Source organism: Falco punctatus (genome assembly GCF_963210335.1).
Source record: "Falco punctatus genome assembly, chromosome: 10".
In the NCBI taxonomy this organism is placed as follows: Eukaryota; Metazoa; Chordata; class Aves; order Falconiformes; family Falconidae; genus Falco; species Falco punctatus.
Genome location: NC_137590.1, coordinates 34146946 through 34173475, shown reverse-complemented (window position 1 = coordinate 34173475; position 26530 = coordinate 34146946). Strand labels below are relative to the sequence as shown.

The window sequence follows — 26530 nt, the reverse complement described above, 5'->3', positions numbered from 1 at the left end:
CTTGCGTGCCCCACTAAAGAAAAAAGCTTTTATGAGAACATTGAAATATCAAGATCTCAATATCCCACTTATTGTAATTAAAAATCCACTGACTTCAAGACATTGAACAACTCCAGCGCTTACAAAGATGGTTTTGTTTAACTGTTCAGCCAGTTTGAGGGCTTGGTTCAAGCACCCACATTTGCACATAAAGCAAGTGCACTGGTTTGCCTCATTGTTTACCTTCCTTATTTATGGTTTTACAGACTGTAAGGGTGCCTGACAGTCCTTTGGTATTACGTGTAAATCCTGCTCTACAGCTGCCATGACCATGGTAGGTAAGCCTTGGGTTCTATGTCCCACACAGTCCTCGGGGAAAGTTTTTGGGAGCTTCATGGACTTTTTGTATTAACCCCATGCACGGAGTGGTGTTCAAACTGCCATCATCCAAAGCAGCAGCAATCCCAGAGAAGAAAACACATGCTACAAACTCAGAGTAGGTTTGAGCCAACACCCTTGAGATAAAAGGTGTTTCATATTTTTAAAAACATGGCAGTTAAGAAAAAAAAAAAAGGGCAATGCATTTAAATGCCACCATTTCTCTTTTATATATCTAGAAATTGTATGTACTAAAAAAGCAAGATATATAATACTTTCCCAGATCCTGCTGAGGATGTTGTAAGGTGATGAGAAATTTATCATCGTGTGTGCTAGAAATGCCTCTAAATTAAATCATTCTGGAGTTAGCTTGTCAAATGTTGTCCTCATAGCAGGATAACAAGCAGATCACTCTCTATTATACATGCTATTACATGTCAAAGAAACAATAAATCGAAGTCCAATCAACCGCTTTTGTTTTTTAGAGTCCTGTGGTGGGAGGGGATCAGTGGCATTCTCTGTCTGGCTACAAACATTTATTGATACTCCCTGCAACTCGAGTCTACAGACAGTGACTATGAATGAGTGTGGATTATCTCAATCCTTAGGTGACACTGCAAGATGCTAGAGACTGACTTTTTTTTTTTTAATATAGGTGAACTTCCTGCTGCAAGGAAACGTCTCAAAAAACTCTGCTGCTCTTTGTTCCCACTCCTCCCTACAACCAGCCTAAGAAAAGCTAAACAGGGGTTAGGATGTAGAGGTAAATGGTGAACAACAGGGGTTATGGAAAAACAGAGTTCCAAGGTGCCCACGACTTCATGGCCAGAAGGTTGCCAAATGATCTTATGATCATTTCAGTTAGCGGAGGAGGTAAAAGTCTCTCACTATTTTAACTTCAGCAAGGTAGCCAGGGATCAGGAAGCTGCATTTGGCACTTCAAGGTCATAGGTTTTTATACAACAGTGTCCAGATGTGAAATAAGTGAGAAACAAGGCTGCTCTATTTAAAATCCTCTTGTCCTTAGGTCGGGGTCCTGAAACGGATAGCTAACGCCAAGGTACACGGGAACCAGCGTATCTGCGCTTATCGCACACACAGATCCTGCCTTAAATGTAGATGTCACTGGACCAGAAAATTGGGGAATATAATTAGTTTAGGCAATTCTAACATTACAGTTTCAGTTTTGTTAAAATAAAAAGTATGCAAATATAATGTTATTATTTCCAACTATTCCCAGGGTAGGGATATTAATCTAAATCACAGCATCAGCTTAATGAAGTCTTTTGCCAAGAAAAACTTAATGTCCTTCTTTTTTGGCCTTACCTACAATATCCTATTGTTATTTCAGAAGACAGACTGTACAGGTGAGTGCATCCTGCCAGGCTGAATTAAGATTTGATCTCATATTTAATACTCCACAAGTTATCTTAATATCTACTGGATATTCTGCTAATCTTCAAAGGACAACAGCCCAAACTATTTCTTCTAAAACATCATCTAGGTCATTCACTTACCTACCTTGCATTCAAAAGGTCCAATTCAGCAATTACTTAAATTGCAGATGCTGTTACTGGACATACTGAGGAAGGACATAAACAAAGCAAGGCTTTGAAGAGTCAGTATCTTTTTAAGATCAACAGTTAGGAAAACAAGACAAGTTTTAGGGCACACAAACCCCTCTTCATGTCATGGGCACTCATCATTCATGCTCTCCAAGCTCAAAGAGGAAATTAACTCAGCACCATAGTTCCAGGTCCCAATCTTGAAAAGACTCGTCCACATGAACAACTTTGCGCAGCTTGAGTAGAGGGATGACCCAAGCACAAAGTTCATCACCTGGCTAACCCAAGATAAAAGCATCTGCCAGTATCATTTTAAGTATTAACAAAAGCATTCCCACCAGCCTGCCCCAAATGTGTATTCTTTCCTCACAACATCTCTGCAAGAGGTGGTCTACAACCAGCTTGAACACCTCTCTGCTCTTCACAAGCCATGTTACATAAAGTCCCATAGGTCAAGGCTCACACTGAAGTGAAAGTTGCCCAAGCTGTTTCTTAAGCTTCCGATTTGACTGAGAAGACTTGAAAATACGAATCCCAGCATACTATTTCCGAGCTGCTGAAGCTGGGCTGAAGAAAGGCAGCCCAAGTGCCCAAGACCAGCACTGCACATCCTACAACCACTCTGTATGCAAGTCTGAGCGTGTTAAAAGAAAAGTTACCTTCAGGAAGCTCTCCACTTATGATATATATTGAACATCTGGAACAATAAATGATACTGTCTCAGCACATAGCTTGCAAAATTATATATATTTATAAAATAAGCAGCAGCACAATGAAATTATATTTTAGGGGGAGTAAAAAAAAGAAAAAAAAGTCATCAAGATTTGAGTGACTCAGGGCTAATTCATCACCCAAGCAATAATGTCCCTGAGTTATTGCTGCTGGGTGCCCCCTTTGGACATATTCTGTTATCAGCGTACAGGTACTTTCTTACTGAATAAAGCTTTTGTAAGTAAATAATTTTTCAACTGATTTGCATAGATTATACCATACTCCAGTGGTGGCCACACCGAACAGAAGATTAATCTCAAACTTTTTGTAAGTGATGAGAGCCAAATAATAAGTTAATGTTCCATGTGGGCTCCAAGTTTCACCCACTTTTAATTATATACAAGGCAGTGTCAATTGTTGCAAAGATGGGACAATACAAAAAAAGCTCCCCCTCTCACTGCAAACTTAGTTTTGCTTTAGTGTCGCACTAATTATCCTTTCCCATTGCATATAAAACTTTCTCACCCTGCACAAATACTGCTTTTAACATAGCCTTGTCGCCTTTATCTGGGGTTTGAGACAAGGTGCTTTCACATCATTGACACCCTCTACCTCGTTATAAAGAAGCTGGATAAGTCACCTGTATACTGGTCTCTCTCCAGCATCTTCCCCAAAGTCTCCTGCATGCCAAAAGGTCTTGCAGGCTCTCTCCATTCATTAGGGCAATAATAGCACAGCCCAGCTCAGTTTTCTGAGGCACAAAAAGATGCAGTGTGTCCCTGCACAGGTGAGTACAGTTTCAGATCAAGCTTGTAACAGCGCTGCTCATTCAGTCTATTCTAGCCCATGGACTCAGGGCTAAGTGACAGACCAAAGCTGCAGAGAAGAAAAATTCCACATTTTTAGTCTTCAAAGCATTTTGTAGTATCCACCATATAGAAGCATTTCCAGATTCCAGCTAAGAAAAGGACAATAAAAACAGACTTTTTTTTCCCAGCTACTGATGCATTGCATTTATGAGCCCTTTGAAATCCAGACTTCTGTGCAGGCTGAAAATGCATCATATATGGCATTTCTGAATTTCAAAGTGCTCTGTTGTCCCTAAACAATTTTCAGTCGTTTTATTAGGTAATTAAGCTGATTGAAGCAAGAGATTCCATGGCCCGCAAAACCATTTGAAGAGGCATTTTCAAGGCTGGGATGTTTCCGATTTCCAATGTGTTGCTCACATGGGATACATTGAATAGTAAGAGATGACTTCTAGCTGAACTCACAGGAAAATACTGAACAGTGGAAGATGGCACGGCAGCTTATTTAGTAACACACACGCCCAAAATTTTAGCAAGGGCAGAAAACTGACAGTGAAAAGGACTTTGCAAAATCAATTCAGTCTGCTAATGAGGTTGCACTATAACTGTCCTGCTGGGTCAAGACAGATGCCCAGCTATCTACTGTAGTCAGAAACAGATGCTTAAGAAACAGTACCAGAAGCAGAGGTAGTCCAAAGCGATCCTTCCCCTACATACTGTTTTAATTTCCGGCAGTCAGCTGCTTAGTAACTTCCCGAGCCAAAAGGTGTGTTGCATTCAACAGCTGGGGAGATGTATAGGGAAGTAATTATTTGTCAGGTGTCGTGACATGACAAATAGTCATCCAACGACAAAAGAAGCTCCAGGAATTTTATCACGAAGCAGTTTTTAAAGATGAGAAAGTGTATTTTCGCATGGTATTTGTTTAAATTGTGGAAGACACAAACATAGGTTGTTGTGGAGGCTAAAGTTATAAATGAGGTCAAAAGCACTTAGAATTATGGAAGACTCATCCATATGTCCGTGCCATTCATTAATCTATAGCTTTCTTTTCAATCATCTCCTTTTTCATCTCTTCTAGCTGAAAAGTCTCATTTATTTTGTCTGTTTTCTATTTCTCATCTTTGTCATATTTCACAGAAACAATCTGAAGTCCTGCCATTTACCATCCAGGATGATCAGAACTGCACATAAAATTCAAGATACGGCCACAGAGCCGATACATGAATTTAATCTGTTTTCAATTCCTCTTTTAACAGGTTTTAACACTGTCTCTTTTCACTAGCTGCAAGATGATATTTTCAGAGAACTATTGCAGTAGATTAATGCTATAGTAGCCCAAGTAGCCACAATTTACTTAAAGTCCGTCATTTTATATACATTTCACTTCCCCGCACCCCCACCCCCCCATCACTTTGAACTTGGGTGGATACTCTATTGAAATAAAACAAAAACATACCCAAACACTACCTGTGCTAGCAGTAGCAAAAAAAACCCCACAAAACAAAACATAAAAATCAACCAACCGAGAGAAACCAAGAGGTAGTATTAGAACTCTAAAAAATTAACTCAAGATGCAAAAAATATAAAAGAAACAGCCAACGTTACGGGATACTTAAAATATTGCTTCCTGATGTCAGATGCTATAATCAAAGGAATGAATACTTTCTGAAATCTTATTTTTTAAAATATTAGATAATGCTTCTTTGAACTGGCCAGGGTCCACAATCTTTTCTTTTTAACACAGTTACATTAGCCTTGATTACATCTGCCATGGCAAAGCTGGTCTTCTGATTTGTATTACAAGTACTTGTGGCCTTACTGATATAAAAAAGGTTTTATTCCCAACTGTCTTCCAAGCCAACACAGGAATCTACAGAAGGTATAAAAACACTAAGCATTTTCCTAGCAAATTAAAATTATACAGACATACCTAAAATAATTTCTGTGAAAAGTTCATGAATTTTCCGATTTAAAAAATAACCTCTTCATAATTCCTCCTGAATAAATATTAAGCCACTCCCATTACTGACAAATGTAGCAATCCCAGATTTATGGTCTATTACAAAATGTTACTATTGTGCAAGCATCAAATTTTATACTACTTCAAACTTAGAGAATATATGTGGTTTTTTTAACTACATCCCCTAAGGAGCTTCAGTTAGATGAGCACATGCATCCTCATAAATAATAATATCACTCCAGCCCAGTGCTAAACTCACATCTGGTCTCACATTGAATCCAAATCCTGCTTTTATATCTCTTCCACCGACAGCAGCATATGATTAAACTAACAAATTAAACTGTCCATAGGTAGATGTACCCACACATCAATCTCTTGAGAGGTCAGATCTACAGGAGCGTAGTAATTCTCAATGTTAATGCCAAAGACCAGAAAATAAAATCCTAGCACATCACCACCCCCAAAACCTGTTAATTACAGCAACTCTGAGATCTGACATGCCCAAACACTTAAATTTAAAACCAAGTTCTTCTCGGTAAATTCAAAAATAACACAAAGCAGAGAAATAAAATCAAATTGGAGAAGAAAAAAAGAAGTTCTGAACATTTTCAGTCATTTGTACATTTGAAATTATTTTACCTTTTCTTCCAATGCCACTACTGTTCTGTGTCTTTCGTTTCCCATTCCTCTGCTACAGGGATTTTCATTTACTAATCACAGCGTTCATCTCTGTTTATCTTGAATGACACAGTTGCTCATAGTGCAATTCCTTATGACTGCTCCGTATCCTGCTAAAACAACAGTTAAGAACACAATCTTCAAGAGAAATCAAACCAAGCCCCAAACAAACGCAGACTCTGAGCATTCCGCAATTGATAATGAAAGAGTACTTTATCCACTGTAGCAGCAGAAGTCCACGTTCAATTGGTCTTCAAAGTGTAACAGGACACAAGGTGGTACAGCCTTGAAGAGCTTAATGAAAGTGTAACTGAAAACAGTTTCCCAAGAGGATCATGAGAAGGTGAAGGATTTGATACAGAAGAATCTACATATTTGTAAAAAAAAAAAAAAAAAAGTTATTTAATAAACAATTATTTACTCAAAGAAGAGTAATTTCCTTGGCTGTAGGAGTAAGTTGAACCTGCTAGAGAAAACCCCTCCCCCAGGCTAGCACGGGGTAAAAGGCTGAAGTCAACATTTAATACACTTTTACTGGATTACTCATCAGAAAATTTTGCCTCGTGAAAGCAGTCAGAATAGAAAATAACAGGTAAGCAGGGACGTTTATGTCAGGAAACAATGACTGTAAAAGATGGGTGCAGAGCCAGGAGAGCACAGGCCTCACAGACAGGCCAAAGAGAGAGCCTAAGATAACCAATTAGCTAATTACTGTCTGCTAAAAACTATGGGTGAGTACCACGAGCCTCCAGCTGGTAGTGGGTTCACCCCCTGACCACAGAGGGGCTGGAAGCAGGATGGGGACTGTAGCCGAGCCCTTCCCCTGGGCCACCGGGCCCCCCCAGCCTGGCCTCAGCAAGTCACTCCTGTCACCACAGCAGCTGAGGGGCCACCACAGCAGAGCCACACGCCGCGGTGGCACACCTTGGGGTGCTCCCACAGCTTGCAAGCGCCCAGGAACACGCAGTCAGAGCTCTACCAAAGCATAACCCAAACACGCTGTTAAACCTACCAGATGCACTGTCAACACCGACACAAACAGGGGCCTTCGGGCACTTCCCACCTCCGCGCAGGACAGTGGTATGAGCCTGGGGGCCTTCAGGGCCTGAGCGGCACCGGGCAAGCGGGATGTGCCGCGGAGGCCTTTCTTAGGGGCCCTTAAGCAGGCGTGTGGAAACACGCGATGGGGAAGGGGAAACCACCCCTCCGGCCCGCCGCACGCACCGAGCCACCCCCGGCCCCCCTCCCCCACCCTCCCCTCTCGCCCGCGGACGAGAAGCTGGGCCCGGCCGGAGGCCTGGGCCTGGGGCCGGGGCTGCGCGGCCACCGCCGGTCGCCCGGCAACCGCCGCCGCTCGCGGCCTCAGCACCTGACCAGGCCCCCGAGGCCACGCCCCCGCGGCCCGAGGCCACGCCCCCGCGGCCCCCACAGCTCAGTGCGGCGCCCCGCTGCCTGGGGCGAATGGAGGGCGGGGCGTCTGCCGAGGCAGGAGGGGATCCCGGCGGGAGGGAGCGGAGGGGGATGCTTGTGGGGGGAGGAGGGGAAACGCAGGAGCAGAGCGGGGGAGGGCAGAGGTGGGCACAGCACTAGGGATGGGGCAGGAGAGGCAGCAGGACCCCTGCGGGGCGTGGGTTGCAGGGGACCACATGGCTGAAGGTGCTGGGGTGTGGTAGGAGGGAGGTGGGGGCACCTCTGTTCCCAGCAGCTCGTGAAGAATGTTTGCTGCAGGCCGAGGGGGCACTAACGCCACGCACGAAGGTGACACCCCGTGCCTGCGGGCAGCCGGGTGTGGGGAGCAGCCGCTCCATCAGCTCCAGTGGTGGGGACCAAAAAATACAACTGGTGATACCTAACAAGGCTGGTTTCCCCAAATCATTTTGCATTTAAAAAAACAAAAACCCAAACAGACTAAAAGACCAAATTTCCTGACCAGAGTGGTCAAAAGATTAGATGTGGCAGAATTAAGTTTGTCATAACCTGGATCCAACGGGTATGGGTCAACTTTTGTTGGTGATGCGATGAAACATCTCCATCGGTGCAAAGGTGTAACTGAGGTGCAGCCTGGTGAGCAGCAATGCGCTGTTCTTTCACCGTCCAACATCCCCTGTCAGAGATAGCCATGGCACTGTTGTGTTCCTGTCTCGCTAGTCGGCCCCAATATGAATAAATTACTAATTGGTGTGTGTGTGTATAATTATGGAACATCAGAAAACGAGTGCCATCAGTGCCCAGGGCACATGCAGGGCACAGCCACCTTAGCGTATGGGATTAACTTCCAGAGCTTAGCGAGTTACCGTGCATCTGCAGAGCCATCTTAACTGACCATGTTAACAGCCCTTCCACTCTCTAAATGAAACCTGTTTGCTTTCCCTTAATATGATTTATTTTAAAAAGCAAAGGAGGAAAGCACAATGCAGTCAGTTTTCACAGCTCCACTGAGAGGCAGTAATTCATTAAATCAGGTAATCCAATCACCCAGACTCATCTGTCCATAAATTAAATTTGCCTCTTTGAACACACACATTACCTGATCTTTTAGACTCATCACAATGTATTTATTCAGAACATTGCTCTTACCGTTCTCACTCTCACTTGAGAAGAATCCACATTTCCACACTTTAGAACAGATTCATAAATCCAGCACCTAGGAAAATGTGATTGCACCTTCAGTGGTCCCACCCAAAAAGCCTGTTTTTTCAGGGATTTACCTTTCAGGATGGTACCCAGCATTTTCCTGGGAGCAGCCCTCGGGACTCTTTTTCTTGGGGGAGGAAGGCAGGAGGTCTGGAGGGAAGGCAGAGTCCTGCCTGCCAAGTAGAAGGGGTTGGGGTTTGCATACGCTGCTTGCAGGCGCTCCCTGCTCCCAGCTCCAATGCGCCGTACCTTCGGGAGGATGCTGGAGAGCAGCAGCTGCTGCTGAGTCCCATCAGCGTTTCCTCTGCAACAACATTAAATTTACCCTCGGGTTTGGAAAACACTCTCTTAGAGCACAGTTCAGGAAATGTGTTGACTCCCCTCTTGCAGGGTCTGACAGTCAATTAACATCAGAGAAAATCACCAGGGGCCTGATTTTCCAAGGTGATGAGTGCACTCAGCTCCACCTGGTGTCATTGCAGCCCAGCTGCCCAGCTTCATGGGAAGGAAGGCAATGGGCCTTGACATGCTCCAGGATGTAGCGTGGTTCAGTGAAAACAACACTGAATCAAGCACCTGCCCCTTGAATTTTATTCCCAGCTCTGCCATTTACCTTCCAGGTAACTAGCTGAAGTCACCTTGACTCAGTTTCCCCCGCAACTCTCCTTGGAACAACCTTCCCCAAGGTTATCTATGGAATAAGCGTACTGCGTATGCACATACCTGCAGGGTAGTTTACTTCTTTTCCTTCTTTTGCTGGAAATAATCTTGTTACAGCCAGCCCAGCCTGAACTATTTGAAACCAATCAAAGAAGAAATGCATCTTTCCATCATTAAGCAAGAGAAAAATCTGGCACAATTTCAGGGTAGATACAGGAGCTTTATGTCTGCCCTATTCAGAGTTACTGTAATTGTGCTGGCACCATTCCCAGAGCTGAGCTGAGGTCAGTGAGAAACCTGTAAAGTAATAACTGTGGAGATGATGTGATCTCTATCCAGGAATCATGATGTTGTGCATTCATGAAGCTTTGTAGGAGAGAAGAGTTACGTTTCGGTTTTTGCCAAGAAATGTTTAAAATTTTTAAACCTTAATAGTCACAATTACAATACCCTGAACCTGTTTGGAGGTGTTGGACCTGATTCTGATCTCACCATCATAGGAACTCCATGAAACAGGTTAGTCTGGATTAATTATATTGGTGCTACCCAAATGAACAAGAATCAGGTGAAACTTTCTCTGAAAACCGAGCCTAGACGGACACGCTTCTCCTTCGGGCTCTTACCTTACAGAGATTTGTCTGTCCTCCTGGTTTTCATCCAGTCACAAGCAACATCCAATCACCCCAGTCATTAATTAATATTACTGATTAACAGCTAATTGCTGTTGACACTTTATTCATATTTAATATTAACATTTGCCACAGTATTAACATGTAGGAATTCCATTGTACTGGAACCTAAAACCACAGGGGCTTTCTAGCCAGAGGAACCAGATTTCTGCTATTGCAGGCCACCACACCAGAGTCATTTAGATAACTGTCACCCTCTTCCTCCTCCTCCTGAAAGATCGGACCAAAGCCTCACTCTGAAGATTACAGACCTCCTAATTTATGGGCTAAAATTATTTATTGCCAAGTTATACCTACTTGTTCTTTCGCCAAATTATTTTTCAGCTTAAAATAACACTTCCCCTATGATGTTTGCATTCCTGATGTATTTATAGGGCTCGCTGTCATCTCCTCTTGACATTTATTTTGCTAAGTCATACAAGCCAAGCTCAAAATCTCCTGTCATTAAAGACAGGCTCGCAATTCTTTTTATCATCATGTTTTTTCTTTTCCAGCTTTCCTTTCTTGAAGATGGGTGACCAGAACAGTATAATTTACGCCAGATGTGTCGTGCAGTGGAATAAATACTCTCCTTTCTGTACTGTGAATGGCTGGTATATCCTGGAGTCACATTATCAAGGCCATACAAATTGGTCCTCTCTTTCTTTGTCCTCCCTGGTTGGAAAGGCAAGTGGAATGGAAATCCCCACTGTAGTAAAAGGTTTTGTAACTACGTGGCCCTGCTCCTGTACCACTACATTTTATTCTATTCTTACCGCCCCACCCCCTTCTTACCGTCTTCCTCTGATGATACACCTTAATCATTAGCAAATGTCATCAGCATGCTTCAGGCTTTTCCAAACGGCACTAACAGAAATTAAAATGAGTATTTTCCAGAAAAGCCTTCACTTCAAGCTGTCTTTCAGCCTGGTATTTCCCCTTGCAGCATGATCTCTTGTCCCCATTAGCCAGCCCTGTATCACCTCTCTGTTGTGTGAGAATCCCTTTTCCAGCAGAACTATCCATTTCCTTTAGGACACGGTAATGAAGGTTGTCCTAAAGTCCCAAATAGTAGTATTTTTTTCATCTAGATCAGTCCCTCTTACCAGAGGTTGGTATAACCTACCTTTGGTAAGCTCCTGCTGCATTTTCCCATATCTTTAATGATGTTTGTAGTCAAAATTTGTTCTAAAATACTACATACTGTTGGGGGTCAGACTGATGGGTGTGCATTAGCCTACATCTCCCCTCTTTTGCCTCTTGGCTTCTTCAGAACTAGTGTGCAACAGCAGTCATCTATTTCTGTAGCATCATCCCAAATGTGACAATTTTGTTTAAGATATCCTTTCAGTACAGCAAGGCAGAAATTACTCAGTCCCCGAGTGTATTAAACTCCTGAAATTTTGCGTTCTCCCTGGATAACTTCCATTTCTGTGCAGTTTTCATTAGCCATGCTATCACTACCACAGTGTTATACACCTCTTATCGAAAGCAGAAGAACAGTAATTACTTCAGCTGTGAGTCCACACCTAGATAATCTTCAGGCTTGCCCCATTTGGGTTTGATTTTTAACTGTTATTAATCTTTGCACAGAAAGGTGTCAATACAGCTAACACTACCAAATTAATACCACGCATAGTAAAACATTTGCCTCCAGCTGCTTATTATTCTAAGTAGATAACACAGAGCAAGGATATTCTTCCCCATTTTATACAACAAGACAAAAATCAAAATTAATCTGAGATTCAGTAAGGAATTCATACTATGGTACTGCCACCCCCAAGCAGACTGCTGCTCTGCTGGAAAACTCTCCCATTTTCTTGTATTGCATGATAAGCCTAATGCTACACGACTCTGGTAATTCCTCTGTTGGTGAAGAACTAGCAACTGCCATGGCATTTTCAAAAAAGTCAGCCCAGGTCTGCAGAAAGAGCTTTGGCTGAAGCCTTGACTATGGCATTAACATCATGGTTTCATGGGCTTGAAGTCACTGCATTCAAGAAGATGATGTAAGAATAGTTTCGACCACAGCAGATGTTCAGGACTTCATCCTCAGAAGCAATGAATGAGGCTGGGAGGGAGTCAGAACCGATCCAAAGATCCGGAGGATGACAGGAGTCTGTGAATTGAGTTTATTTTGCTGTCACTGCACCTGGCATGAAAAGAAAGGGCAATGAGAGGAACCAATTAAAAAAATGTCTTCTCTGACTCATTGAATCCAGGCATTTGTTTTTGCTCCTTTTCACAGGCTTATGTGAATTCATAAACTGCAATATGAAAGGAAAGCTTCATCAGACAACATACGGCATTTGGGACAAAGCTGTATCTTTGCAAGCTGAATTAGACCTAGAAAAACTTCCACTAGATGTTTTTATTGAGTATTTTAACTCACACTGAAAGACGGGTGATCGCGGTTTTTCTTTGTCCTTGCTTCTATGAAAAAATAAACCAAATGACTGATCTCACTGAAGTTGTACAGAAACCTTGCGTGGTGCCTGAAGGTGACCATGCACTCCAGAGGTCCTGAGCTCGGTCCTGAGGGACAGAGCGAGTCCTCTCACTGCTGCATGCCTGCTCAAGGGAAATGAACCCCCTCGTTGGCTTGCTAGAGTTTCAGGGTACGTTTTGGGGGTAATATAAAGCAATAAAACCAGCAAATGGCAATTTCTCACGGTGAAGGGTCTCTTAGAGAAAAGGTAAGCTTAGGGCAGGTTTCAGTTGTGTTGGGATATCTCATTAGCTTAAGGCTGGATTCAGCTCTGGTGGGAGGGGAGAACTCTCGTGGAATCCCATTTGCTTTCAAGCAATTCCCAGTGCAGATGCCACACCAGAGGCCTCTCTCCTTCCTTTGTACCGTTGCTTCAGAAAAGCAGGGTTTGGTTCATGACAAGAGATTCTGCCCAGAGCAGCTGCATTACAGTGCAGTCAAGATGATTGATCGGGATGAAAGACAGGAGGTAGCAAAGGTGAGATGAGGCACTGTGTTAATATTTGAGCTACCGAGCCAGGATTTCCTAATTCCAGAAGGCATTATCTCCTAATTCTGCCTTCATTTTATTGAAGAGTTGTAAATAAATGAATAAAAAAACAAATAAATAAACAAATGTAAGATTTCTCTCCCTTCCCAATTTTATAGGTAAAAGGAAGCAAAAGCTTTCTTATATGGAAAATATTGAGAGCCCGAAGCATGCTTGCCCTCCCTTGTTTATATTATTCCTGACTCAAGATGAATCAATGGTAACTTGAGATGACTCTATAAAAGAGAGATTATTGTTTTGTGTCTGTCTCCAATGCCACCTACCTTTCTCAGTTTCTTTTGGGTCAAACTATTTCCTGGGTTTGGAAAGCTCAAGGATACTATCTGCACACATCTGCTCTTCCAGGGTATTGCATCCTGCCCCACTGTACGGGACAAGCCGAAAGCTGCCCTACAGCTGCCAGACAGTCACTTTGGCTAACGAACTGGTAGGAACAAAACCCAATGTTGTTACAACTGTAGTACCATTATAGGGGTTTCATTCAGTTTAGGGGCATCACAGTGCTTGGTGTGGTAGAAACCCACAGCAAGAGAAGGTCTTGCTGAAAAGGCTTAAAAATGGCAAGCTGAAAAGAAAAATAGAAAAGGAATAGCATTGGCTATGGGATGAATGACCCTGGGACACAGAAGGCCTCTTGCTGATGCTATTTGTAATTCACACCTGGTCCACATTGTTGGTGGTCCTTGCATTTCTTCTGGGATGTATTCCATGGTCAGTGATTGAGTTACAACTTTTTTTTCAACATTAAACTAAGAGAAAAATGAATTGATGTTGCAAAGGAGTTAAGGTCAATGACTGTTTCACCATAGTTTTTCAGCAACATCACTTGTTCTTTGTAGTGTAAAGAAACTTGTGGCTGCACTGTGCTTTTAGGTCTGTTTTGCCAAGCAGGCATTAGCTGTGAAATTCATCTAGCTGTCTTCAGCAGCTTTGCAATGTGTACTTGCTTTTTATGCCAATGCAAAGCCACCACAAAATGTTACCAAATCAGAAAGGTGTCGATTATACTAATTTCCCATCAGTGTAAGTGACAATATATGGCGTGAAGCAGTGGAGAAACTGGGGCTTTTAGAAAAATTAATCAGGGCAAAGCACCAGTTTGCATGCCCTTACACCGCTAGTTTGCATGCACTTTGCACAGTTCAAAGCTTACTCTGAATGCACCTCATGTACGCCAAGGCTTTCAGCCATCACGGCAACAGCACCACTGCGAGCCACGCTATAGACAACAGCTCTGGCAAAAGTCCTTCACAAGTCCATGTCCTACAGCGGAGGAAACAGGGTGGCTGGGGCACAGTCTGCGGTGGTGGAGGGGTCAGCAGGTAGATGAGGGATCAGGCAGTTCTGCAGGCTGGAACACAAACGCTGCATATACCCTGTGTACCCCCACGCACACCTATGCAATCCTACAGCCAGCATCCATAGCCTAGAAGACACGGCTCTCTGTCCCAACACGCCAAGAGCCAACGTGCTGCTTCTGCCTCAGGTGCCTTGCCCATTGCTGGTACTTCCAGGAGTGTTTCAGCTCCATGGTCTGCTCGGTGATTTACGTGTGCTTCTGGCTCAGCATCAGTGAATGAGCTGTGCAAAGGCGAAAACACTTGTATCTGCTCTGTCAGAGGAGCACTTGACCCTACACATTTGCTTCTGCCACACGCAGCCTGGATTCCAGTCCAGCAAATACCACACAGGAATGAAAAGTGATGCCGCACCCCACCATCCTGCACTGGGATTTTCCCTAGAATTTGAGGGGTTCAGGTTGCCTTTTCCATGGATAGCCTCTTTGGAAAGCCTTGGGACTCATCTGTATTTGTCATGTGTAACTTCCTGTAGACTACTAGAAGGAATCCTGTCCTTGTAGAGAGGGAAGGATGTTTCCCTGCTCTCAAAATGACTGGAGAGACCCGATTTCCAATAGTCTCCTTATAGCCCTGGCTCTGATTTTGCATAATGCATGCTTAGAAAAAAGGATTATATACTTTGTTGTTCCAGCAGCTGAGTTAGACTGGTGATGACAGAAGATGGATTATTGGTATGCTTTTGTACTTTTTATGCACTGTCTAGAAGTTTCAGTAAAATTCAGCTCTGTTACCTAACTTAGCATGCTGAGTGAGACCAAGACAGATGCTCAGGTAGTGTTTCAGCGTATTAAAGACCATAAAGCACATCCCAGTCCGCACAAATCTCACACCTACGACAAATGCTTTGCTTGACAGTTTGTTTTCAAGGCTGGATCTGTCGGCAGCCCCACTGGATGGTGACAGCACAGGGCAGTGAACATGGCATGTTGGCTGCTACAAGGGACTCCAGCCGTGCTTGTAGGCCAGCAATCTGGCCACGAAATCCTGCATTTTATCACTGCATGCTTGCACTTCTGGCTAAGCACTCCATCCCAGTATCCTCTATTCTTGGACACCTTAGAAGGCACCCTGGGGTAAACCCTTGTTGTGGTTTAATAGAAACTCCTAGTGCCTGAGCTGAGTGGTGTGTGTTTGGCTGAGCAAATCCCTTTAGCAGATGGCAGAAATACAGAATGTGAATCCTCTCGTGACCACAAACTACTTTTATCTGTAGGAGTCATGATGCTCCTGAAGTACTGACTCATTTCCATTCATTTCCTTCAGTCTGAGCAAAGACCTTGCATTTAGAGACTTGCCCACCATTGTTAGCAAAGGAGACGGACCTTTGACAAGCTCTGTTTCAGTTTGGATCTGAACTACTGGAAAACACAAAGCGGGAAAAAAACAGTGCTGGATTTGCACCTGGTCTTTTCTATTATGATGGGATGCAGAGACTTGATTCTTTCAGAAGTATTGTCATAATGAGATGAGCAGAAGTTCATACATTGCGTTAGCATTACACTAACATGACTCTGTGCAGGGCTTGGCTCTTGCTATTTTCTAGTGGAGGCCGATGTAGAAAGAGATGTCTAAAGTACTACCCAGCAGCATGGTGAAATGCATGTCCCCCCAGTAACTCCCCACACATCACCACTGCCAGAACCTGTCTTCCTTGGAGCCCACACAAGCCTCCTCCCCTGTCCTGCCCTACGCTGGTCACTCCCCACACCATGCTGTGGACCTGCTAACACAGGGACATTCATTAACAGCCCGTTCACAGCAATCTTGTGCAGCAAACACTGGCAGCTAGCTAATTTCTAAGTTATCAGTCAATTACTCCCTGCAGTGGCAGATCAGGGTACAAGTTAAACTAGTGCAAAAAATACATTTCCTTCTCATTCTGCTTAGAAGTCAGTAGAAACACAAGTGTCCAGTGCTCAGCTATGCATTCAGTGTTTACTGGCTAGCTCCTGGTTTGTGGAAGACAGATTTTCCAGGTGCAGTCCACAAATTCCTTTCCTAGAGAACCGAGCCGCTGGATGTGTGCCTACAGCTGGTGGCACCAGACACTTCTTTCTCCTTTGAGATACTTGCCTTACATGTCCAGCCCTTGGCAACCCAGAGAGTGACATATAAAGACTGGGAGGGGAATAAATAAATAAATAACCAAACCGTGGATGTGATCCCAAACTTGTTGGAGTTAAAGGAAGTGATTTCAGATCACACCCACCACCTATCCTACAAAGAGGTGCCAAACTAACTTTAAGCTATTGGGATTTCCAAAACTACTACCTCCACAAAGACTGTATTTATAAAATGTTGTGTTGACTGATAACCGTTGTGATAACTCCTGGTTAGTTATCATTAAAATAAAATCCTTCTTCCAGCAGCATGCTGGGCTGCAGGAAGAGATCCGTCAAACTGTTACCTGCTGCATGCAATGAGTACAGGATCTTACCACAGAGTGAAAAAGCCTGTTTGTCACAGAGCGAACACCCCAGCAAGGGCAGGTCCTGTACCAAACCGCACACCTTCTTGTTTGTGATCACACGCTTGGATTGCTTCCTCATCATTTATACAGCAGCTATCTAGGAAATATGTTCAGGGAGGATCTGGTACTTGCAAGCACAACTTTCTGGTATGCCTGTTCTTTAACCAACATGTTAGGCAAACACCTTAGCTGTTGAGAAACAGAGGTCCCTGGGACCACCCTACCCTGCTGATAAGTCTGGAAGCCTTCCTGCTGTGTGGCACAGTGCGTGGCCAAGTCCCAGATCCATGGGAGCCAGAGCTGCTAGTTCTGGAAGCGCATTCCCCATCAATGATATGGGCAGGACCAGAGAGGAGAAGGGATTTGGATTTGGCACTTGGGGACTCGCACAGCTGGCCAAGATAGCTAGTGAGTAGGGCTAACGACAAAGCTGTGTCTGGATGGAGAGCTAGAAGAAAAGAAAATAAATAAAAAGGAGGAATTAATCTGAGGAATATTTTATGGTCCCTGAAATGGTAAGGATAGATCTTAGAGCAGGAAATGTCTCCAGCTTGGACATAGCAACAGCTGAGTACCTTTCATCCAGCAAATTCATAATACTGTTTATACAGGAACTTTATATCATCTTCCCTGCTGCAGCATAATATCTGCTTAAGCCTGACATTTTAAAATACCTCTGCCACATGGAGTTGGGCAGGTGACTCAGTACAAACATGCAGACCTCAGCTTGGCCCTTTGATAGATGCCATCATATTGCAGTACAGCTTGTGAAATCAACAGCTATGATACACTTCTGGAAAAAAGCATGCCAGCCAGAGGGTAGATCTGCTTGCATAGTCACTGCACCTGGCATTCCATCTCATATTACCACCTAGACTATCTACACGTATCAACCATCTACGGATGGAACTACCCAAGGGTCCGGAACAGCCCTGAGGAACTGTGGGTTTGGGATGGGGCATGCCACTTGCTGCTGTACCGAAGCCAGCTGAATGACATCTCAGAAAAACGTGCGATTTTTGTGTCAACAACGGGATCGTTAATATGAGCATCAGCAGGCTTCAGATCAAATCCCTCTTTTGGAGCAACGCAAAGGGAGTAAGGAAGTATTTTTTGTTGAGCCTAAAGCTCAGCTCCCCTGCTCTGGGCTGCAGCATACAGACGGTGGGAAGTGCATGCAGACAGAAAGGCCTCTGCTCTCTAAGCCTGCCTGGCTCCTTGCCTGAGTTTCAAATTCAGCCTGCGAGGGTTTGACTCAAGACAATTTGATGGATACTGTGTACATGCTGCCGGCAAAAGTAGCCAAGATCTGTCAATTGATCTATTTCCTCAGATATTTAATGCAAACCCTTCATTTCTGTAAATATACTCTGCCTGCTGCTATAGATAGGGTATGGTTGGAAGTGTGATACTGTGAGAAAAGGGTGCAATACATGAACCAAAACTGAGGAGTTTTTAATCTATGGACCACTCTCCTTATACGTGGTAACAACATCCATGTGATAAATTCATTTATTTCTGCAAACAGGTCATAAATTACACATCAGGATAGCAATCCCCATTTATCCCATTCTTTGATGTCCTCTGCAATATGCCTATTGAGTCTTCTCTACCTGCACTGCTTTTAACTCTACCCAGTGCCTTAAGCCCTCTGAATTTTGATCATCGATTACCAACAACTGCAGTGATTAAACTGAAGCCTGACCCATCCCCATTACCAAAAACTCACCACTTGCCTTTTCTGCAAATCAGATTTCAACAGCGCTCCCCTCCTCTTCCCCCTTGTCTGGCTCTGACTGAAAAAAATATGCAGGACCATTTGCCAGGGTTAATTTTTAATAGTGTCCTCAGTGCCGCAGCGAATGAAGTCATTTATTATCCAGCAGGCAGCATGCTAACGCACTAGGCAATAACAAATGCTAAAGGAGGTGACTCAGGCATAAGCAATCAGGCGAGTTTTACATTCCCACCTGATGGATGGCTCAGCACAAAGGGCCAGGCATGGCATTTTGGTTCACCCTACGCTTGCGTCTGCATCTAGGGGACACCTGGATTCAAGCCATGCAGTCAGTGAGGTTTATTTGCTTTGTAGTCATGTGCAAAGCATGTATGTAAAGAGAGCCTGTGTGGCCAGCCCTCCCCTCTGCCTGGGCACTCTTTTCCTCTAACGAAGGAGGTTAATATTCCTCCTAGGCAGTCATCCCTGCTACAGGAACGTGTCAGCCCAGGCAGTTTGGCCCTAAATAACACTTTGTGATCTCAGGCAGACTGGAGCTCAGCCTACCCACCTGTAAAACAGGTTTAATAGTAGCTGGCTTTTTTCTAGAAAAGCTAGGAGGATTACTTCATGTCTGAGATCTCTGGATGAGAACTGCTAGTGGCAGAGAGCATTTTAAAAGAGCAGCTGGCAATTAGGGCCAGAGCAGGCTGGCAGCCCCATAAGCTGGTAGAGATGACCACAGAAACTGCACTATTCATGTCTCATTGCCCAAGATCCTCAGAAAGGCTGGGATGCAGACGATTCACAAACCAGAAAGTGCTTTTGAATCACTTATTAAGGAGGATTCATGTTGATTTTACTGCTCTGGGATGCACAGGGTTGGGCTACACAATCTCTTTTACCACCTCTCTAGAGTGAAATGTGGTGGTAAGGTAAAGTCCTCTCCCCACGTGTCCATCACTGTTGTATTTTTGCCTCCATGGAATAGTCCAAAGACCACTGAAGAAGTCTATGAATCTTCGCCATATCTACAGTACGCTTTGGATCAGACCTCAGTAAACCAGTGAGAATGTGCTGCTGAACGTGCTGTAACAAGTCCAGTGGCATGTGCTGATGGCTGCAGGGGAGCTGGCATAAGCGTGCTCCCGAAAACGAGGGATACCTTCGACTAAGGAGGCAGCAGTCTCCTGCTTAGTCCTCACGAGAGCACACCAGCGCTGCCTGAACGGGGGAATGGAGCAGATCTGAACCCATTCCCCTCCCTGTGTGCTATCCCAGGGAAGACAGAGGGAAGGTATTGTATTACATTACTCTTAATTCACTTTGTGATCGTGTAAGTCTCCCAAATCCCACTGCCAGTAAGCTCTGATGATTAAACAGCTTACTGAAGGGAAACTATAGCTAGCACTTCTACCCTTATCAAAGTGTATTGCTAATGAGGACTGGGAAATCACTCAGTGTTAATACAACATCTGTAGATTAACATCAGCTTACTCATGTTTTCATAGTCAATGGCTGAAATTCTATCAATCACTTGGATTCACATAACATTTCTGATAGGTGTTTCAGTACGTTAGCCTCAGTATTTCCCCAACTGAAGTCTGCTGACTGGAAGTGGAAAAGGAAAAGTCACGAGTGTGAGGCCAGACAAAAAAAATTGCAACATATTGATATGGATATCTCATCTCAGGAATCTTGCAGGAGGTCTGACCTCAGAAATGTTTGGCATTGCCCCCCTGTAAGCCACCAGACAGTATCTGACTGATCTGCATGCGCGCGCACACACACACACACTTACCTCACCGCTGAGCTCGTGAACACCTGCCTGAAAAGTTACCTGGAAGCATGCAATGGCCCTGCACTGGTCCTCCGTGATGCAAGTGGCTGCAGGTCCTCTTCTGTTTGTCACCTTCCCAGACGGAGAAGCAGCAGAAGAAAGGGGATGAATCAACGGCCAACCAAAATTGACGCTGGTGGTCCACTTTACGGCTTTAGTGTGGGAAAGATCTTTAATAAGGAAGGGTAGAACTGCCAGCAAGAAGAGAATCTGCATGAAGCAGGTGTAGAAGTAACCTGGAGAGATCAGCTATGCCAAGTCTCTGATTGAAGGCATGATTTCTAGCCCTGTGCTGCTCTTGAAGGCGTTTGCATGGGAGAACTACATCCTCACCATTACTAGGGGTCTCTCAGGACAGCCTAGGTGGGATACTGACAGAAGAGCATAGCCTAACCGTTAAGGAGATCTCCCAATATCCTGCCTGAATCTCATCTGATGTGGGAATACTGGTACCCCTGTTAGCTCACAGGGAGCTCTATAACTCAGGATCTCTAGCTCTGATGGCAAGCAGCTGCCCCGTGGGAACGCCTGCCTTTGCTATAAAGAACATGAGAGCCAAGATCACCAGAGGACTTTGTCACCACAGCAGTGCAGGTTTTAGGTAATCACTGAAAGGGATGAAGGAGGAAATTCTGCACAAGAGCATCAGGAGTAGGCTGCTGCAGAGGAAAGCAGCTGTCCATAATGGAAAGGGACGGGAAAAGCAAGCTTTACTAAGTTTGGATACAGGAGCAGAGCATACACTGGAGACTCAAGAGCACCAAGAAGCAGAGAGATGGTGGGAAGTCTGGATTCCATCCTCCTGCCTAGTCTACAGGCTAGCTACATTTTCTGTGAGTAACGCTTTGCATCAGCTTTGCTTGTTCTCAGAGGTGGGAACCAAGGTTCAGGGCAGCTCCTTACAGAGGAAGAAAAACCAGAATTTAGTGAAGGACTTGACAGAAGAGAAGCAAAGGCTCAGCAGATTGAGTGTGATGATAAGGAGGGTTGCATGGCAGGGAAAGAGACAATGCACAGCCAGTACATTAAAAAGCAATCAAAGGAAAAGAAACCAGTAGTTTAAGTGGATAAACACAAATGTATTTAATTCTATCTAGTTGTACCATGTGTGTGTGGCTGAATCATGCTGTGCAACACTGCTTTGAAATTTCTGCGAGAAACAGATGTAGTTACCAATTGTTCCTTGATGCTGAGGGGAGGAAAGTCAGCATTAGCTGCTGAAGAAGTAAGAAGATTCTTTTAGAAAGAATAAGAATAATCTTAAGTGTCTCCTCCAGGAGAATATGTGGGATAGTCTGAGATTTCAGTACAAACTCATCTGGTACAGAGACGCCTTGAACCACACAGATAAATCTGTTGCACATCAGTGAATGCAGAAATGACACGGAGCGCAAGACATCCCTTAGCAACTCATCTGGTTTCCACTCCTGGAAATCTGGCTCCTGCCAGCAGAAGTGATAGATGACCCAGAGCACGGTAAGTGATCCAAACTGGCCCATAAAGGAACTGGTAGCATGCAAGCTGCAAAGTGTTCAAACTTTTTCATAGAGTTTGAAAATGAAAATCACATGGGGCCTAAATATCGCGAGGGCTTGTTAACAAAAATAAGGCTTTCAGCTGTATGAAGAAAAACGCAAAAACCTCTCTAAGAATGCAGTGACCTGAGGATCAGGCTCCAAGGGAATGATTGACGGTCAATTCAAGCTGACAGCTAACAAAAGTTCCTGTATGTGTGCCAGCAAACCACTGCCAGGAAAATCAGTGTGGCTCCCAACTTGCAGATTTCTGCATCACCAGACCTCCTACCCTATGTGACCCTCCCTGATCTATGCTGGCAGGCTCAGCAGAGTGGAAGGAGACATGGGACCTTACCAGCCCTGGTCACTCCTAGTCAGGTGGGGGCATCAGGAAGGAATCAGTGTCATTTCTAAGTAGCTCAGGCTCTAGACGCACCACACATTCAGCTATAACTCCAGAAAAAAAGCAGGAAAAGTCAAAAAGAACGTTTGTTGGGGACTTAAGGAATACCCACAGGAACAAACGGGACGCTTTCCGTAGAGGGCAGTGTTCAGACCAGACTGAAACTAGCAAGCAGTTGTAGAAAGTGACATTAAATACAGCCTCAGAAATCTAACCTGTATCTCCTCTCTCACCCCACCATCAGCAAAATTGAAGTCCAAACATCCCACCGTTCATTCAGGTGAGGCCTTCACTGCTTCAGATCAGGTATGGGGAGATATGGTTGTTGGTCATCCCTACAGTGTCCGTGGAAATGACTGGTCCTTGAATCATGTATTTTGTGTGTGTGTGTGTGTTTTTGTTGGTGGGGGATTAATGGAAAAAAGGAATCTGCAGTTGTTTGTATTATTAAGCTGTGGAACATAGACCTCCTTCCACTTCCAAGATCTGATTACAAAGCCTTTCCCTTCTGCAATTCCAGAGCATCTCGTCTCTGCCAGTTTCTATTTTCAGTTCATAATTGATTAAATTCAACTGGTAGCAGAATTAATTGCAGTCAACAGGAATCTTTACCCTCTCTAGCTTTGGTGGAGCTTGGGCCAGGCACCTGGCAAGGCACTGCCTGGTTTCCTTGCTTATTCCAGAAAAGGAAACCCATGACGAGAAAGATCCTGTCCTGGATCAGATAACCCTCCAGGACTGATGATTTTGCTCTGCCCTCCCAGAATCTTCTGCAATGTTTCAAATGTTTTTGTTGAAAGAGGCCTGAGCACTCTACTTAGTAGAATTAATCCAATCTTAATGCCATTTTTTTGGGAATTCAAAACAAAGTGGTCCCACTCACTGGTTGGGTCCACTCACTGGCTGGGTCATCTGAAGCAGCCTGATGGTTTTGGAGATGGTATAGAGGAAGATTTTGTTGATTGACTGATGTTTGATTGATTATTTCATGCTTTTTTTTTTTTTTGGTTAATTGATTACTTGGTAAATCTCTCCAGTTCAGTGTCCTTAAGTGTCATCTTAAAAAACCCTTTGAAACCAGGACTGACCAGCCTTCTTTTTTTCCTCTGTGTGACCGTTCAGCTGGACTTCAGCTTCCAAGTCTTAGGTATCGCCGAGAGTCCCAGGCCCTTGGGATGATGGTACCTGCTTGCAGAATTTCACAGCTGTGATGTCTCTTGTGGCTATGTCTGTCTTGATGCAATCTGCAGTAAGGATTAACCCAGACTTTTCTGAGTCTCTAGGAGACTGTTGAATCATAGGGCTGAAGGGTTTTAGCATGGTTTCTTTGACATTACTTTCATTTATCTCATGGTTTCCTTTGCGCTGCAGAAGAAGTCAGATTTTCCCCATAGTCTTTTTATAGTCAGTCACTCACAGAATAACAATTCATTGTTGGGAGTAAACTCCAGCCTTGTATCTCCACATAGATTTATCTGATAATACATTAAGAGCTTCTCTCAAAGGCTGCTTTCCAAGTCGTGCTATTGTTTGGGCTGGTGATCCAGCAGTATTTTCTCTGCAGCCTCACCAGGAAGCTAGAAGAGGATTGTCCATGAGTCACAGTAATTTTACCTGTAAATTCAGCTGAAGCCCCAGGCAGCGCAGAAGGTTGGCCAGTTTCTCAAGCCTGATACGACTATACCAACAGCTTAAACTTCAACTGGGAGAGAGTGTTTCTGAAATAGAAAGAGGGAGCATACACTTCACTCCATCACACAGTTGGAGCTGTGTTACTTGTAGCTCATATCGATAGTCTAGGGATTAAAAAACTTTCAGTTTTTCTTTCACTTTTCAAGACTATCCCACAGAAGGCAACCTTTCCAGCTCAGGAGTAAAACAAACTTTTGTGTATACCCTAGACCCATTCCAGATTTACAAATGAGCCTATCTTAAGCACAGGGCAGTTCCGCTGGCTTCTGTGACCACTTGCACATATAAGAGTTTTCAGAATTGTCCTCCCCTGAGCTAACAAAGCTCAGTTTTGATTGCCTCCCACAGCAATAATGATGAGGGTTTCCCTTTGCCATTTCTAAGTTCTCTCATTAACACAGGTAAGCTGTGTAGCAATGTCTGCCCTTCCCAGAAGCATCCCTGTGAAGAGAATGGGCTTGAAGACAGACTCTGTGAGCCTATTCCACCCTCTCTTTCAGGTAACTTCAGAATACTTCCCAATCTGCAGAGATTTATTCCACTTTGAAAAAAAAAAAGAATGAAAGAAAGAAATGAGCGGGGTGTGTGTGTGTGTGAAGAATGGAGACTGCCAGAGAATGGAAGCCAAATTAATTTCAGAAGAAATTGGTTCATCCCTTACTGGCATCTATAGAGTTGCGTCAGCTTGCTGCGGAAATGGATTTGGCCTTGTATTTCTGAGAATTCAGCCTTGTTTCAATTTTTCTGACTTCCTTCTTTCCTTCTGACTGCACTTCAGTTTTGATCTAAGTATCAGGTAGGCCCATGAAGCAGCTGACTTGCACCAAATCTCACATAAACTTCTACCGACAGGTTCTGCTACCTAGATGATGCATGGCCCAGCAGTGAACAAAAAGGACAAGGTCTCAGTTTCTTTTCTTGCTATAGCAACAAAGCACCTTGTGATGATAATTTTTTTCCCTGTTTCATAAGCTGGTTGCCATGGCAAGTTACTTGTGTTACATTGTCAGATACTAAAAGGAAACAATCTGTGTTCTCCAGAAAACTCAAAATTATAAAAGTTGATGGTGTATCGGTTTGCTTTCTGCCGTGACACTACTCATCCTCTAAGCTCAGGGAGAGATAAGCAAGAAAAACATCCCAGTATGGGAAAAATACTTGCAGGTTTCTTGAGTCTGGTGTATCTGCAGGAGGAAAAATCACGAATAATATGGTGCTGTAGGGAAGAAAATCTCACGGGGATCTCTGCTTTTCTTAGTATGCTCTCAGAGTCAATGTTATGGAGAGCACAGTGATACAGTCTTCCTTCCAAACACTTCAAGAAAGTTTTGGTTACACAGAAGAAGTATGCATCCAGGAAAATGGACTAGCTGAGTGCAGGGAGAACTCAAAAGACGTGGAAAGAACCAGGAAGCTATCTGCATAATTACAAGTCAGGTGAACTTGTAGATTTGGCGAAGCAACAGGAGACTCAGAACGACAAAAGCAGCTGACATTGCTAATCTACCCTCTGAGCCTGCTGAGAATTGATATAACCTTCAGAATATCAAAAATATCCAGATGTATTCAAGTACTATCCTTGTGAAGATAAGAAATTGCTGTTACTTACTTTGCTGATGATTTTGATGATCACAAGAACTTTTCATGTTCTTTTGATGTTTTTTTTAAGGGGAAAGAAAGAATAGTTTAACTTGGCTGTTGCCTGGGTGTTTCTACTAGAAATAACTAAAAAAAGATTAACGCTTCAAAAATGTCAGGGATAGCCTTGATCTATAGCTAATGAGCAGTTCAGTTGCTAACTAAGCTCTTGGCATAAGTTTGTATGTCACACAGTGGAGAGCTAAGTTCATGCCTTGCCTATGACTCCCCTCTTGCAGAGGTTAAAGTGGGAATGACAATATCAAGGAGTTATTTTTTGGGTCACAGCACCTACAAAACCCAGTGACGTACCTTCCCAGACTACATTTAGAGTGCTTTTACAAAAACTCACGACAGGATAAGCACGTCCATCAGTTATGGCCTCCCACCTGCAAGCTACGTATAGTTTGGTGAAGACGATCAGGAAAAACTGAAGGCATGAGAATGACGGAAGAGTTTTCCACCCCACTGCTGATTTTGTTTTGGCAGTATTACTGTGGCAGTAAGGATCTTCTGAGATTCTCTCCACTCCCTTTTTATTGCTCTGCATGCCAGCGGGCCCAGTATTTGACTTGCCTTCCTCTGCTGTCAAGCAAGGATTGCAATAGTCAGTAGCACTAGGAAGCTGCGCATTTCTCTTTGCCTGCCTTCAAGTGCGGTAGAGCATGGAACCTGCACTGGTGCCCGGCAGGCAGCAGGAAGAGTCTGCGGCCAGGCCAGCTGGAGACACGATGGGATGAGTTAGCAGAGTAGTTAGTTACCTAGTAGGCTGAACTACCTTCTGGCGGTGGCATTTGCAGTACTGTTGC

The 26530-nt window shown here is 44.0% G+C and overlaps 1 protein-coding gene across 2 annotated transcripts in view; it reads right to left on the bottom strand.

The window, feature by feature from the left end:
- Positions 1 to 7415, bottom strand: part of LRRC56 (leucine rich repeat containing 56) — a 65483-nt gene extending 58068 nt beyond the window's left edge. The window contains exons 1-2 of one of the 2 annotated variants that reach the window (XM_080405537.1): positions 7096 to 7415; positions 6045 to 6196 (exon numbers count right to left, since the gene is read on the bottom strand). In XM_080405537.1, coding sequence (XP_080261663.1) covers positions 6045 to 6089 — 45 coding nt within the window. In that variant the 5' untranslated portion in view covers positions 6090 to 6196; positions 7096 to 7415. Of the gene's footprint in view, positions 1 to 6044; positions 6881 to 7095 lie in introns of those variants that run through there. The other variant, XM_080405539.1, reaches the window with a different exon arrangement.
- Between the last annotated feature and the right edge of the window lie 19115 nt (positions 7416 to 26530).